Source organism: Diorhabda carinulata, chromosome 7 (assembly GCF_026250575.1).
Source record: "Diorhabda carinulata isolate Delta chromosome 7, icDioCari1.1, whole genome shotgun sequence".
Classification (NCBI taxonomy): Eukaryota; Metazoa; Arthropoda; class Insecta; order Coleoptera; family Chrysomelidae; genus Diorhabda; species Diorhabda carinulata.
Genome location: NC_079466.1, coordinates 25162868 through 25180783, shown reverse-complemented (window position 1 = coordinate 25180783; position 17916 = coordinate 25162868). Strand labels below are relative to the sequence as shown.

The 17916-nt window shown below is 28.5% G+C and overlaps 1 protein-coding gene across 10 annotated transcripts; it reads left to right on the top strand.

Moving 5' to 3' along the window:
- The first annotated feature begins 1005 nt into the window (after positions 1 to 1005).
- LOC130896146 (monocarboxylate transporter 4-like) lies at positions 1006 to 17805 on the top strand. Of its 10 annotated transcripts, none has more exons than XM_057803964.1 (9): positions 1006 to 1282; positions 11433 to 11845; positions 12734 to 12883; positions 13310 to 13553; positions 13616 to 13808; positions 15726 to 16109; positions 16843 to 17064; positions 17121 to 17400; positions 17547 to 17805. In XM_057803964.1, the coding sequence occupies exons 2-9, from the start codon at positions 11527 to 11529 to the stop codon at positions 17693 to 17695; spliced, it is 1941 nt and encodes a 646-aa protein (XP_057659947.1). In that variant the 5' UTR covers positions 1006 to 1282; positions 11433 to 11526; the 3' UTR covers positions 17696 to 17805. The 10 variants fall into 10 exon arrangements, with proteins under 10 accessions (XP_057659947.1, XP_057659953.1, XP_057659951.1 ...); XM_057803970.1 differs by lacking the exon at positions 1006 to 1282 and adding an exon at positions 1450 to 1542; XM_057803968.1 differs by lacking the exon at positions 1006 to 1282 and adding an exon at positions 1782 to 2195.
- The last annotated feature ends 111 nt before the right edge of the window (positions 17806 to 17916 follow it).

Here is a 17916-nt window from a genome sequence, read left to right as displayed (position 1 = left end):
TTCGATCGATTCTATGTATTACGTACTTTTTTATTTTAAAAATTAAGTTACCTCAACACATGTATTTATTATCTACAGTAAGAATTTCAAAGTTTATTTATTATACGGCAGGTTTCAAACTTGAATGTATTGAACGCGATTGGTTGTATCACTTACCGTTGCCGTCTTGTGACATTCGTATAATAAATCTGCTACATTCTGATTGTGTTTATTACCCGTTAACTAACCTATTACGGTTTTGCGTAAATTTAATTGTACCATGTGGCAACGCTGGTGTAGATAGGCAAATCTTTGACTTGATTTCATGGTAATATTAGCCCAGTCAAAAAGACTATAAAATAGGGTTTTCGGTAGATATGGCTGAAATTGTATGTAAATAACGTGAAATAAAGTTCTCAAAACGAGGGAATGGGTGAAAAAAAATTACGCAGAAATACAGTGTTTGGGTTTTATTTTGAATATATCAAAAAATGTTTTAAATAAAAGTTATAGAGCATAAAATTTTAAACCTATTTCATCTAGAAAATTTCTGAGACGCACCCTTTCATCCCTAGAACGGTTAAAAGTACTAAAACAATGGAAATTCTGTGCAATTCGGACAAATTTATTAAATATTCTTAAAAAGTTATGAAGAGTCACTTTTTTTACCCTTCTATTGGAAATGAAGGGATGAAAATAGATTTTTTATTCCTTATTTTAGTTAAAATGGATTATTTTCAAAAACTTTTTCTTCAATCCTTTCATTTTTGATAGAAGAAAAGGAAAAAAAGACTTTTTTTCTTTACGATTGTTTTTTTTTATATTTTTTATTTATTTTATTTTTTATTTAATACTATTTTATACTATAGAATACTATTTTAATAGTATTCTAAGCCAACCTAATAACTTTTTTTGAAAGTATTAAAATTTAATAAATTTATCTAAAATTTAGTGTAATTTCACTGTACTATAACTTAAATTCGTAAAAACGCGCGCCAAGTGTTTTTCGTTCCATGCTTCTACGAAGTCTATGCAATGTTTTTAAAATGATTAGTAGAAAACTGTCGAAAATTCATTGTATTCATATTATAATCAAATACCTATAAAATTTACGTATTCGGTTAGTTGTGTGTGCGGAAAATGTAGTGAAAATAACAAACATTAAATCTAAAGAAAATCAAACCAATTAAAAGTTTAGTTTTATAATATTAGTGAGATACTTGTAGTCAAGAAGAACTATCGATGAACGTCATGTTTTGTTCGCAACGAACACCTGCAAGATTCGTTTCAATTCTCGTTGAAGGTTAGTTTATTATAAACATATATTTTTAACATTCCGAATAATAAATTTCGAAAATAAATTGAGTTAAACACGATTTTTATGAACAAAATGGTTACGCATGCCACAATTAGCTCGCATTAAATTAATGTCTCTCTCTCTATATATATATATATAAAAACCAAACATTTGACAATGGTTAGTATCTAGTTATACATATTTAACAATATGTCCAGTAAAAAAATAGTCAAATAAAATAAATAGTGATACTATTTTTATAATATGTAAGTATGTATGATAATTTAAATACTAGTACGTATTTTCTGGTATCTAATTCATTTATATTACAATTGACAGATCTCAATTAACCTATAAGTAGAAACTGTCAAACATCCATGGCACACTGCATATTAATAATGAAAATTATTACTATTTAAATGTGCAATTTCATGACAAATGAGGTCACGTGATACAATTTTGAGGGGAACGCCATTTTAAATTGATGCAGCGTCGAAACAAAACATTGTTCGTCTTCTTAAATCGAATATTATAACAAAAAATATTAACCTATATCATTACCTATTTACTATTGATGTTTTAAATGAAGTAAAGTTGGAACTTCTCCGGTACACTTGTACCATAGTAAGCATTCAATAAATTGTGACATACTATATGTTTGTCATTAAATTGATAAGAATGATATTTCAATTGCTATGTTTATATTAAACACATAGCTGCAAGAGATAAGTTTGTTAAATTATTTAAATATCGACTACCACTATCACTGGCTGGACGTGGTGGTACAATAATCAGTAAATTAATACGAGTATATATGCAACTAAAAATAGTTTTTATGTGGTGATCATGAAGAGTTTCGGTGTACTGATCATAATGTGAATCGTGCGTTTTTAAAAATTGACATAAATTAATTTTATCGGTATGTATATCACAAATATGTGCTAAATTTTAGTATTATTGTGAATCCGGTCCTGATAATCACTCATTACGTACATGACGCTGTATCTTAGAAATTAACAGACTAATAATTTTGATGAACAAGAAATAAAATTAAAAACGTCAATGTTTTGTTGTTTTTAAATTAGAGTTAATTTTGTTTTTACTATCTTCCACTAAACAGTTAAAATTTAATTAATATCAATTAGTATACCCATCATTTATTATGGTATAGTCTGTGGGAAACAATTTTTTTTTCAATTTCTATTCTCACATCACACCAAAGACGAAAGAAATTTTAAGCAAAAACGAATTTAGAGATGGTAATTATTATTTACACCTATGCTAGTTTTTCATATATTTAAACAATATATTGATTGTTTTCCAAAAACGAAAACATCTATTTTAAACTATAGTGTCAATATATAATAAACATTCAAACTTATAGTTAAAAGAAAATAAATTTCAAAATTGTTATTTTCAAATTTGCAAATAAAGCTTCCCATCTCTATACACGAATAATTAATGACAGTTGGAAGTAGATATAATTTTTGCAGTTTCCTGTAACACAAGGTATTGTTTCGTGTTTGAGTATGCAATCGAAAGTAGAGATGGCGTTATTAAAAGAGTTTTAGTTATTTTCTCTAAATAACAGTTTATCTTCTGATACATAATTAGTCAAGTTAAAATAAATGTTTTTTGAGAAAATTTATCAATATGTGGATGTCGTATATTTTCTCTTGGTCAGTAAGATATTTTTCATCCTTTTTTAATAAAAGTTTTTTTCAATCGTAAAATAGATTTTTGCAAAAAATCGAAAAAGTTAAATTTAGTCGTTTTTTGTATAAATAATTACGAAACATTATGAATAACTTCTAGTTTTATAGGTTTTTTCAATTCCTATAACCTCCCCCATACATCGAATTCCATCCGAGCATTATTTTTATCAAAAAATAAAAAAAAAAACTTATTTTGATCCATAAACAGTTATCCGATCCGCCAAAAATTAGAATTTGACTGGACTAAAATACTAAATGGAATTGTTACCAAACATGAAATAGCTAACTGTTATTTTTATATTGACAAGTACAACTTCCCATCTCTACTATCATCTGGAAGTTAATATTGTTTTTACAGTTTCCTGTAATAGGGAGATTTGATTCGTGTTTAGATTCATACATTTTTGAGGTTATAGTAAAGATATTTCCCACATTATTTACCGAATATTTAATTAAATATAGTTATGTATAATATATGATGAATCACGATATATTATCAATCGTTTCAAACGTATACGATAATCAGATAGTGATAATTATCTTAGTTGAAAACATTCAACGAAGTAAACAAAGGTTTTTTATCGTCGATGTTCTTTGTTAAATAAAAAGGCCATGGCAGCAAAATATGAATAGTATTATTTTACATACATATCAGTATTAGTGATAAAACCGAACTATATACTTACAAAAAATGATTTATTATTTTTCTTTTATATATACTAAGCTATCCCAGTCGCCATTTTTCTCTTTAAATAAACCTGAAGTCAGTGACCGCTGCCGGTTTTCCGAACAAAAATAGCAATCGGCAACACAGTGTTTTATACTATCAACAGTGAAATTTGTGCTCGGGTTACCAAAAAAAGAAAAATTTTAGTGCAATAATAATTATAAAAATAAGTTTTTTGATTGTGTATATAAGTCAGTGTGACATTTCGGAAGCGTTTTACAGAGCAGTTTTAAAACTTTAATTATTCACTATCAGGTATTTGTTTAAATCGCTTTAATTAGCACCGCATAATTTGAAATATCAATCTTACAGGGGCGATAAGAGATAATCTAAAATTAACATTATTTTCTACTAATAATTATTTTCATTTTAAATTTACCAAACTGACAGTAGTTTTACTATATCTGTCAAAAAAGTCATAAACAATTCGTAATAATCAACGATCTACTCGAGTAAAAATAATTCGATTAGTGAATATTTTTTTTGAAAAAATCAAATCGCATTTATTTATCTTAATCGCTTTTGTCATGTCTGCTTTGTTTTTTAACAAAGACGATTCAAGTTCAATGCCAGTGACGAAATGAAAATTTAGCACGCCACCTACTGGAAGGCGATTGAAAACCACCCACAGCTACTCAATTAAAATGTAGATTCCTTCTATTTTATATTCGTAACCATAATATTTATACATAAAACCAAAAGAAATACTAGTTAAGTTAATAAGGAATATTTATTTTCTATACTGTTTACGTAGATGATTCAAGGTCAATTTTTATTTCCAGTTTTGTATCCTAGATGGTTCTGACATCACGTATATATGTTTTATTAAGCGTGTCCATAGAAATAAATGTCTTTCCATATCCGTATTACGTAATACAAGATGGCCGCTTTGATCTAAACAATACTGAATTAATTTAAATTGGTATATGTTATAAAATCAATTAAATAATTATCGTATTAATCATATTTTGTTGTGAATTTCACTCTAGTAGAGAAAATACTATATAATAATTTTAAATTTATCAGTTTTGTGAATTTATTGAAGCAGACAGTTAGCGTTGTTTTTAGAGCTCGATATTAACCGAATTAAGCTAAGACATGCGCCGTGATGATTATCGCGAACTTACCAAAATGGCGGTGTTCTTGGGATTAAAATCGTTTCGGGACCACTGACTATTTAACATCTGCTTGTTTTAATTGTAAAGAATTTTATGAAAAAATTACTCGGTTTTAATTAACGATTAATTGCAAAATTTAAGAAAGTGACATTTGATGATGATGAAAATAACAGCAGACGAAATTGAGGTTCAGGGACAATTTGCTATTAACCCAATTCGTTATTGTTTTTTTTCCTATTTTTTTAATCAATTGTAAAAAATTTTTATTTTGATATTTCAATTTAGTCGAGAACGTATCGGGCTTTTGTAGTGAAAGGACGTGTTTAACCGACTCGGTTAATTATTCAGTAAGTACTTAAAATAATTAAAAAATTTTTAACGTGTTCCAAATAACGAAGCTTATTATTGTTAATTGTTCTTTATTTACACAATAATTATCCTCTAATTAAAACTTATATTCATTCGGAACTGAAGAAAATTTCATTATATTAATTGTTTATACGTAAATTAAATGACGTTAATCATTATTATTATCATTAGAAATCGATACTTCTAAAGAAAATGCAATAGATAAATTTATTTCAATTCTACAAAAATGAAAAGCGATGTACCCTGTACAAATACACATTTTCACGAACAAATATCACTCAATTAACTAGTCTTATATACGTAAATACATTTTTATAGATAATTAAAGTATCGAAATGATAATAATTAATAATATTAAATCATATTTACATAATTAATTATTTTATCTATGACTGTACGTCAAAACTAGAACGTATGTCTGAACTTATACTATTATAATACTAATTGAACTTTCTAATTTAAAAAAAGTATGACTCATAGAAACTCCATTTTATAAATTTGAATATTATTCAATCGTATACTTATTATCTAGCACTCAAACATTCAAAATTTCTAAATAAAATTCAAAATCTGTAAATTGCATAAACGAATGAAGAATAGACTTACGTCTATGTTTACTAATAACCAGTGTTTCGTATAGGCAACACATTTTACATATGTTTTCAAACGTCAAATCACGTTGAGAATTTTGTATTGAAAACCAGGACGTTCGTGTTTGAAAATCGAATTGAAAAAGTTAAAAGTCAAAATAATTTAGTAAAAAGTAGTCACTGTTATTTAATTCGAAGCAATTTATGTTATTCAAACATAAACATCGGCGGCATACTGTTAAAACTATGAATAACAGCACAGAAAATACAAAATTGTATAAATATAGTGTCTTAATCTTCATATTATTTGATAAAGAAATCTTTTAGATTTCTTATGATGCTTCTTTTTCAACTTTTTGTTACGTACGTACGAATTGATCGACAAATGGTGGCTGGCTAGTCTAGTAGACGACGTCGCAATGGCGTCTCGGAGGGGTGGGGCCGTTGAACTATAAAAAGTGATGCAGGGAGGATGTAGTCGAACAACGTTGCCAAACTTAATTAAATTTTAATTACATCAATTTTAAAACGTATTGACTTTCCCTGGTAAGAATATCACGACGACAGAAGATGAATAAATATCACGTTATTATTATGCAAATTGTATTCGGAATGTTATTTATGTATACATCACACGAACTTTAGGAATAGACCGTAATGTAGTAAATAAAAATTCATATTGAAATTCGGAATTCTTCAAGGTCGATTAATCATTTTGTGGTAAGCGATATAATTTTACATTAATTTCAATACTGTTTATTATAAATATTTCATAATAATTATTATCGTAACAATTATATTCGAAAGTTATTTTGAGTTATGTATACGAGGTGTATCTGTTAAATTATCGATCTAACCAAAACAATATATATATATATATATATATATATATATATATATATATATATATATATATATATATTGTTAACAACTTTTAGGTTAGGAAACAAGATTAAGTCACCGGTAATCAACATTATGGAATACAAACCATAAATAACAATTTTAAAGTGAAGGTTATGAATTCCTGTTTATTTTTTTCGAAAAATGTTCACCGTTTGCACTTTTGAGACATCTTATTAAAAAAAAAAAATCGTTCGTAATATTTGTTTCCGATCAATTCTGAAATAAATTAAATTTGGCAACGTAGCAATGTTTATTAATCAGAAGTTGGTTATCTGATGACGTCATATCCGTTTATTTCGAATCAGGATAAGAATTAAACTCGGCAACGCAGCATACAATTTATATTTGGGTGGGCGGTATAATTGATGACGTCATATCCGATATAGCATGAATGTGGCGTCCTAGCATATGATTAATTATATTTCGTTATTATCGATGGAAATTTCCAATCGCTTGTGAAATATAAGTGAATTTGGCAACGTAGTATATAGTTAAATTTATGTTTCTGTGGTTGGCGTAATTGATTATGTCAATTCCGTTCCGTTGATCGTTCTTGAAGGTAGTTTTGACTTAAACGGTATGTACGTATCATATTTATTAAGTTTAAAGCAGTTTTGAAACATCTACAAATTAAAATATAAACATCGAAATTTTAAAAACGAAAATATATTTTAACGTAGACTCACCTTGTATATAAAAATAATATTTAATCAGTGAAATATGAAAATTAGCACTAAGGCTTCTAATTATAGTTAACCAGCGATAAATGTTAGCTCAAATTTGTATTTTATAAATATTTATAAGTATTATAGTTGAAATTCACGTGTTTCGATTTGATTTATAAATTATTAATATAAAACTTTTTTTCTTACACTACAATCGTGTTGTTAACCAGAACCGAACAGTTAAGGTTATGTAAATGTTTATATGCTTTTAATTTAACGTTAATTATAACGTCCAGATATAAAATAAACAAATCTAAATCAAAATATTACTGCTCCTCCTATTTTTACTCAAAACTATATATCTTTTTATATACATCATAATACGTAAAAACACAGACTTCAAATAATACCCATAAAATATTTACAGCTAGACGTTGCCAAGTTATATTTTTAAAATGAGACGAATCATAATCGAAGCCACAAAATATAGTATGCAGTCTAGACGTAATCGAAACGTGTGTGATTTTTTAAAACTTGAAAATTTCGATGTGGTAGGTCTACAAAAATATTTCTTTCATTACACGTCACTTTTTGTGTCATATGTCATTTTATATAATAAACAAAACGTCAAAAATTTTATTGTTAAATATATTTTCACGTTATATGAAAAAAAAAGTGTTTACAATTATTCAATATCTATTAAGGAAACTGTTATTCGATAATACTTATCAATTAACTGTTTCATTTTTCGATTTCCATAGTTGAGAAAAATATTAAGTAAGTAAACATTTTATATCGTACATTTATTATATCTCATCAACAATTTATCGTATTTTTCACTAACCATCAATAGTTAAATAATTAGTCTATAATCCACGACATTTTCATTTTTATATTCCTATTCATATATCATATACAGAGAGTTAAATTTCAACTTAATTTATTGATCTTTATTTTTTGTACACTCCTCGTAGCAATCTGTATAAAAACGCGAACGACAAAGATGGCGTTGCAGTAATAAAGGAATCGTCAAAAGTAATAAATAAATTTGCAAGAATTCATGAATATTCGTATTAACATAATTGTTTCCAATTATTTTATACAATCTAGTAACAATTATCACGATAAATCAATTACTTAACACGTTTTTGTGAAACCTCTATTCTTCATGTATCTATAATTGTAGCTTTATTCCGTTAGTACGGTTTCCTGCTGTTAGCTGTCATTCGATTACCATGATCGTAGATACGTTCAATAGATGGCGTTAGGTATTTTATTCAGATTATGACATTATGGAAATTATTTTTCAATAAACTATAAATTTATTACAGAAAAACTACGATTTCATTAGAAGTAAAACTAAATAAACTCTTTATTTCATTTTATAGTGACGTTTTTCAATTCTAATTCTACTCTCAATTGTTTTTGCTACAATAGTACGAAATACGCAAGTAGAAAACAAAATGGCTACTGTTACTTCGGCGTCTACGAAAATATTTTTATTATTTGAATATGTTATCATAATATATATTTTGAGTACTAAATGCATATCATCGTTGAAATTTTTACTTTTCTTATTCTTTTTTAGACAATTATTGAATTTAAATAAGAAATAGTAGATCTAGTAATATACAAAAACTTCCCGTCGGATGTATTATTAGACATAATAAGTATGAACGTAAACATAAGTTATATCGTCAAAATTTAATGATCTGTTTTGAATAAATGTAAAATAAAAGTTATAGGGGCTTCAAATACAAATACAGTATAGTAAATATCTGATTTTAAATAATGAAATTCTGTAAAAAAATTAAATCTAAAGGAACGTATGTCGTTACTTGAAAAACAACATACGTAAATGTGTCTACTGTGGGTAGAAAAAGACGGAACGTATAAAGTTTGTGTTTATATTGTTAATTTGTCTTGATTTTGGATCTATTCTGATTGGCTAAAACTAAATAAGAAAACTTTCAATCTAATAAATTTTCAATTCGGATTTAGTGCTACAAACCGTATATTTATAACGTTATTTCGTTTCTCGGAATGTTTTTATAAGTTTCCTTTCCAACGTAAACTAATTTGATCTTTTAATAGATTCGCAAATATTATTTGTCCTACTTAATTGATTATTTATGTTCCATGAACGTAGATAACTAATCTATAGGGATATTTACAGCTCTAATCTCTTAATGATTATACCCAAACTAATAAAATATATATTATTACATCACTTCGATAGTATAACGTATAAAGCGGTTGTGACTCATAATTTTCATATCTACTTTAGAGGATTTATAACATTCATCAACATTTTCACTAAAATTGAACGATCGTCTGACGTCTTGTATGAGTTCGAACCAGCTGTGCCGTTGTGAAACGATTTATACTCGATGGAAAACAATTGCATTGTTGTCAAATCTTCTATTTATTCCCGAAATACTATAAATCGATTTTTCTCGATAATAAAACAAAATTTAAACATTACGTTAATGCAAATACTATAAATTTATTTGAATATAAATTTTTGAACCATTCTTAATAATGAAAGTTTTAACTGTAATATTTTCGATAGAAACAAGTGTCTGGGAAACTTTTTATACGGTAATAAAATTGGCGCCGTCGCAATAGCAAACTCTCGACTTCAATAATATTTACGATGTTGCCAAATCGTTTTATATGTACTGTTTATAAGTAAATATTTTTTATCATTGGTAACTTTGAGTACTTTAAATTGAATTAAAAACTTTTCGAATTCTTTTAAACAGGGATGTTTGTGCGGGATAATGAAAATTTTATAAAAGAACTTTGAAATATGAACGAAATTTAAAATAAAAATAAAAAATGATCCATTTCGTAATTGAAGACGTTAAATTAGCAAAAATTGTATTGTATTATAAAAATTATTTGTAAAATATACAATTATAATTAAAAATTCCTCAAATTCGGATAAACTATCTTCAACTATCATTTCAATATACTTCATAGTAAGGAAATAATTCAAATCTGGCATGGCAACACTGTTCTATGATCATACGACTAACCTCTACAGCAACGTTGCCAAAGTTTTTTGACGATCTTGCTTCAACTGAATGATAAACATTCTTCGAAACTTTCCAAACCATCTTTTTACGAAAAAAATTTAATTTTTATTAAAAATGAGAAAAGAATGTCGATTCATTCATTAATTGACGACGGTAGAGTAGAAAAAATTTACTTTTATTGTTTTATTTTTTGAAAAAAAAAATAAAATTTGTTTTCAAAATCATTTAAGAATTTATAAAATATACAATTATAATTCAAAATTCCTCAAATTCGGATGAAAAACCTCAAATTTTATTTAAACATTTTTCATATAAAGGAAATAATTCAAATCTGGCAACACCGTTCTACGATCATGCGACTTACCTCTACAGCAACGTTGCCAAAGTTTTTTGACGATCTTCCTTCAACCGAATGATAAAACTCCTTCGAAACTTCTCAAATCATATTAGTTGATTGAGACAATAGAATTTTAACGAAAAAAATTTAATTTTTATTAAAAATGAAAAAAGAATGTCGATTCATTCATTAATTGGCGACAGTAGAGTAAGAAAATTGACTTTTATTGTTTTATTTTTTTAAAAAAAAAATAAATTTTTTTTTCAAAATGATTTAAGAATTTATAAAATATACAATTATAATTAAAATTTGTTAAATTCGGATGAAAAACGTCAAATTTCATTTAACTATCCTTTATATAAAGAAAATAATTCAAATCTGGCAACACTGTTCCTCGACTTGTATCAAATATCGTAGGTCTTAGATTGATTATGAAAAGAATGTATGACATCTGTCAATATAAATTTTTAATAATAATAATATAAAGTTTTAATATTGATTATAGAGAAAAGTTTGAGGTACGATTTGTAAAATTAACAATATCTTATAATTTCTCGGTGAGAACTATATTTAATGACAATAAAAACGATATTTTTTATAACGTTATAAATCAATACGGTTAACATTTCGAGCTTAGCTATCGAACCGTGTGTATCGCTATCTTTTTTGATAACACGTTTATTTGTTGCAGTGACTAGTCATTGATGAAGAAATCAACGGATTTTCAGTTGAAGCCACACAGACGGAAATAAAAATATTTAAACGTTTATCTGGAAAATCCTAATATGGCACACGCACCACCGGCGACCGCCGGCCGTAAACGAAAACATTCCCACGAACAGCAAGATATTCACAAGTTCCAAGGAAAAGAATCGATTCTAACGTCTCAAATCGAATTATATATTGAAGACGTTAAACCGACAATACCCGATGGGGGTTGGGGTTGGGTTATAGTGTTGGCGTGTTTTTTTCTCAACGGGATATCCGAAGGAATCAGTTTTTCGTTCGGGCTTTTGTATATTGAATTTTTACACGAATTCGGTGGATCGAAATCGGCGACGTCATGGGTCGGTAGTCTGTTTTTAGCGATGCCTCTTCTAGCAGGTAAGTTTCATATAAGTTTTTGACAACTTCCGGTCCAGTTTCCCGCTTACGTAATTGTTACGCAACAAAGAATGTATAACTATATACCAGTGTTGCCACATTTAAATGATTTATTTGAATATAAAAATTTTTCGTTTTAATTGCTAAAAGTATTATTTGTATAATACAAAATTGAATTTTTAACAATTATTTCAATAATTTTATTCGTAAATTTAATATTTGTTATAATAAATTATTTATATGAAACAAAAAAAAAATACGTAACGCCACTGATTTTTCTGTTTTCAGAAAAAAATTTTCTTGTACATTTCATTTGAATGGAAATTGTAAAAAAAAGATGGCAACACCGCCATTTTATAACTCATCATTAAAAGTATCGTTTTTTTTTCTATTAGATTCTACTATATTTCATTAAAAAATGGAAATTAATTTTAACATTCAACAACCGGACACATAAATATATTTTTCGTGTTAATCTAAATGAATTTCCATTATTTAATATTTCGACGAATTTAGACAATGTAAAACATGAGACGTTGTAACCTCTACCACAGATCGACGAAAACTGAACCGAAAATTATATACACAGACTGAACACTATACGTTCCGCCACAGAACATACTCTAAGTTGTTGGAATATTCTGTTCCATGCCAGTGACATCGTAGCATGAACTAACGTCTATTAGTTAGGCAACACACAATACTACGACGTATTATATTTAAAATGTATTACGTATATTTTGTTTTTTTTTGTTTACGAGGGCGGTTGAAATATGATGGAGAAAAACGATGTGGCACATTTATTTATCATAAAAAAATTTATTAATTTGATGCCGATTCTTTGCGCTTGCGTTTCTACGTGAATATACGTTTTGTGTTTGGTTTTAGGTCCCATAGGTAGCGCTATGGTAGATCGATACGGTTGTATATCGATGACAGTATTGGGTAGTTTGATATCTACGTTCGGATTCGTACTAAGCACGTACGTTTCGTCGTTGAGTATGTTGTACGTCACTTTTGGAATAATAGGTGGAATAGGTAATGTAAGTTGCGATTTTTTATAGAAAAACAAAGAGATTTTCTATATCAGCAACTGATTTTTTTTTTCTCTCTCTCTCTCGACGAGACGTGGCTGTTAAATAACGAACCTGGCGATACGAAATATCTTCTTCTTTTCCTTTCACAACTTCGATAGACTCAAATATTGTTGTGACATCCGGCTAATTACGTGGATGATCGTCAAATTTTGACGCACGCGTATTTTTCTTGTATTGTCGTTAGTTTCGTTATTTAATGGCAACACCTCGTCCATAATGAGTTCATTAAAAATCAAATATAACAAATCAGTTGCGGTTTCTCTTTATGTAGTCATTTAATTAACTTTTATATTTTATACAGGGTGATCCGTTTGGAGTTGGAATTTTTTTTTTTTCAATTTTTGATTGTTTTTTTTTAATTTCCTAGGTAGAGCTTTGACGTACGTCACGGCGGTGGTTTCAATAGCGTTTTGGTTCGAGAAAAAGAGAGCCGTGGCGTTGGGGATAGCGGCGAGCGGTACCGGCGTCGGTACCGTAGCTTTCGCGCCGTTAACCACGTTGTGCGTCTACGAATACGGTTGGAGGGGAACCATTTTGTTGTTGGGCGGTTGTTTGCTCAATATGAGCGTGTGCGGGGTATTGATGAGAGATCCGAAATGGATCCAAGATCAGTGAGTAATTGAAATTTTCGTTCGAATCGATTTTTTTCTTATTTATATTTATGTATCGATAGACATCGCGTGAAGAAGACGGCGAGAAAGGCCACAAAAAAAAGAACGAAGATTCCGATCGATAATAATATGTTAGGTAAAAGGGATAATCCGCAACTGGTTTTACAGCGAGTTAGTACCTCGTTGGATCTAACGGAAAAAGATCGATTCCGTTCGGCGATCGATCTGCCGACTTTCGTAAAGGAAAACGAGAAGGTGAGTGAATCGATTATATCGATACGAATGTACGGCGCGAAATCGATTATCGCGGGTACTGTCATACTGTCAATATTCCATGAAATCGATTGCTTCTTTTCGATTCGATGATGATGAATGATCGATTCTAGTTTGTGGGATTATATCGGTAAAAATGTACGACGAATTAATAATCGATTATCGTTTTTTCAAATAATCGATTATATTGACATAAATTTGCGGAGAATTAATAATCGATTATCATTTTTGTGATAAATCGATACAAATGTTCGGGAAACTAATAATCGATAATCGTTTTTTCAAATAATCGATTATATTGATATAAAATTGGCGGAGAATTAATAATCGATTGTCATTTTTTGTGATAAATCGATACAAATGTTCGGGAAACTAATAATCGATAATCGTTTTTTCAAATAATCGATTATATTGATATAAAATTGGCGGAGAATTAATAATCGATTGTCATTTTTTGTGATAAATCGATACAAATGTTCGGGAAACTAATAATCGATAATCGTTTTTTCAAATAATCGATTATATTGATATAAAATTGGCGGAGAATTAATAATCGATTGTCATTTTTTGTGATAAATCGATACAAATGTTCGGGAAACTAATAATCGATTATCGTTTTTTCAAATAATCGATTATATTGATATAAAATTGGCGGAGAATTAATAATCGATTATCATTTTTGTGATAAATCTATACAAATGTTCGGGAAACTAATAATCGATTATCGTTTGTTCAAATAATCGATTATATTGACATAAATTGGCGGAGAATTAATAATCGATTATCATTTTTGTGATAAATCGATACAAATGTTCGGGAAACTAATAATCGATTATCGTTTTTTCAAATAATCGATTATATTGATATAAAATTGGCGGAGAATTAATAATCGATTATCGTTTTTTCGCGAGTACTGTCAGTCTGTCAATATTCCAAGAATCGATTCCTTCTTTTCGATTCGATGATGATAAATGATCGATTCTAGTTTGAGGGAATATGAGTATGTCGATTATATCGATAAAAGTGCACGACGAATTAATAATCGATCGTCATTTTTTGAAATTAATCGATACTATTGATACAAAAAATCGATTCTTTTCGATTCGATGCTAATAATTAATCGATTTCAGTGTGCGATTCTTTTTCGATTCTAGATTTTGAAAGAAATCGATTATTCTGATATAATTCTGAACCTAATAAATAATCGATTGTCTTTTTTGTAATAAATCGATTACATCGATACAAATGAATAATTTTTTGAAATTAATCGATTATATTGATATAAATGTGAGCGGAATAAATAATTGATTAACAATTTTTTTCAAATATATCGCGAGTATTTTTAAAAACATTTCATCTGTCCAATATTAAAAAATCGATTGTTTCTTTTCGATTCGTTATAATAAATGATCGATTTTGATGTGCGGGAAGATGATTGAATCGATTATATCGATAAAAATATACGTCAAATTAATAATCGATAATTATAAAATATCGATTTCAGTTTGCGAAAAGATCGATCGTATCGATACCAAATCGCGAGTTTTTTCAAAAACGTTCCATCTGTCAAAATAACAAAAATCGATTGTTTTCGATTCGATAATGAAAAGTATCAATTCCGGTTAACGAATGAATTATCTACTAAATCGATTATATCTATACCAGTTTACGTCTAATTAATAATCGATTATCATTTTTTCAAATGAGTGTTTTCAAAAACGTTCTACCTGTCAAAATTCCAAAAATCGATTTTTCTCTTTTCGATTTAATAATAGAACAATATCGATTCTAGTTTTTTGACAAATCGCGGTTGCTTTTCGATTCGATCGTAATCCAATATCGATTTTTTTTATATAAATCGATTATTTCTATTAAATGAACGTTTTATTCTAATTCAAGTTGCCATTGGAAGTGATAAATAGATTAAGCGAGAACAAACAACTTTATAAAATCATTCTCGAAAATTACCCGAATTTTTCTAAAAGATCCGCTTCGAATCAAGACATCCATATACACGAAAACGGAATCAATTCGAGAATACCGGTAAAATTCTCGATGAGAATCAAAAAGACTGAATTTGTTATACCGGAAGAAGACGAAGAAGAAGAAGACGAAATCGAAAGTCAAACCGAATCCGATCACGAAGCTAGATTACTTTACGGCGTTCCACAAAATCCCATTAAACACGAACCGCACAGTTACTTGGACATTATGACAATGTCTAGTCCGGATTTGTACAAACCTTTCAGGAATACCAACGTCGATACGCCAGTTGTTAACGAGGTAACGTATAAAATTCTATGGTTATTACACTACACTTACCTACACTTTGTGACAAAAAAACGTACACTTTAAATACGCGCGATAATGGACGAGAAGGGGCGTGGCCAACAACAACGATTCTATTCAATATAGACAGGGTTGTAATCAGGATCATTCGTAATGATATTTCGATTTTTATGTAAAAAAATCATTAAAAATGATTTTTATGGAAATAAATTGCGTTTTTGTTTACGGAAATTGTTTTTCAACTTATTTTACTGAAAAAAAAAAATAGAATTTAAATGTTGAAAAAAATCTGTACGAGTATTTTGAAATGTAACAGTATTTGAAAGTAATTTCGAAATTCATCAAGAAAAACGTATAAAAAAATTGAAGATAATTTCTAGGGTCTTCGACTTATCGTAAACAGTTTAGAAAAAAATAAATATAATTAAAAATCCTGCGCATCCGCCAAAAGTTAATTACGATTAATAAATATATATAACAGGACCGGCCGGCTCATGTGAGGTTTACTTGATATAAACCACATTATTTATTATTATGTCGTTTGTTTACATTTACACTATAAACTGAAGTGATTTGTGACGTCACAATATAGTAAACAGATTTGTTTAGGTTATAGATCGTCAAGTTAGGTTAGGTTAATTTTATCATGGCGGGAAAAGGTATTATTAAGGTATTAGCGTGTTTTTATTAAGATAAGGAATATTTTATGATGAATTTTCGTTTTCAGAAATGGTACGTACAGTTTTTCAAACCTATGAAAGGTCTATTAAATTTCTCGTTATTCTTAGAGCTTCATTTTTTGTTGTTGTCTCTATCCACTACCGTCTTGTACGTATGGTTTATAGTGCCTTATTTTTACGTAGCCGAACACATGACAAATATCGGTTACACAGATTCTCAAGCTTCATCAGTATTATCCGCAATCGGATTTACAAATACCATAGGCATGGTAAGTTCCCCCTAACGACTTCCGAAGTCCATTTCTTTATTGCGTTTTTGTTGAAGGTTTTCCTCGGATGGGCCGGCGAAAAATTAAACATCGCCAAAACGTACGCGGCGTGTATAATAATATGCGGCGTAAGTGTAGCGTGCATTATATGGTTCTCCGGCAGTTTTATTGGATTGTTGATTGTATGTGCCTTATTTGGATTATTTTTCGCTAGCTGTTTTTCGTTATTACCGTCATTGCTTGGAGAATTAGTACCTTTGGAGGATTTCACCATGGCTTATGGTCTTATATTATTATGCATGGGCATTGGAAACCTCAGTGGACCCCCCTTGGCAGGTATAAATGAATTTCTCGATTTTTTGGCTCTAAAAAATCTATAAATCATTCGATTTTTCGATTATTACAACCGAATAACGAGAGGAACGTCTATAGTATGAAATTGCAATGTTTTGATGGTTAATAATAATTTTTTTTTTTTCAAGGTTTCTTATTTGATCTTACTAAAAGTTGGAATTTATCGTTTTATCAGGCAGCTGGATGGATTGTATTTAGCGGTATCCTGATCGGTATCATTCCGTTCACGAAAAATAGAAAAATTATAGGATCCGGACCTGTTTTAAATGACCAATAGTTTTTTTTTTTAAATTACTTAATAGGTTAAAACGTTTATTTTCGAAAAAATATTTTGCCATTACAAGCTGTTAATGTATATTTATTACAAATACATCATATTACGTATTATTTTTTTGTTTTTATTGTTCCTTCCTGAATTAATCCGGTCCTATCCCAAAACTTTTTATTCTTAAAATTTTCGACTATACATTGTGCAAATATAACTAAAGAAATTTTATT

Coding starts and splice junctions, on each gene's coding strand:
- LOC130896146 (XM_057803964.1), top strand. CDS start 11,527: ATGGCACACGCACCACCGGCGACCGCCGGCCGTAAACGAAAACATTCC. Junction 11,846..12,733: donor AGCGATGCCTCTTCTAGCAG/GTAAGTTTCATA, acceptor GTTTGGTTTTAG/GTCCCATAGGTAGCGCTATG. Junction 12,884..13,309: donor TGGAATAATAGGTGGAATAG/GTAATGTAAGTT, acceptor TTAATTTCCTAG/GTAGAGCTTTGACGTACGTC.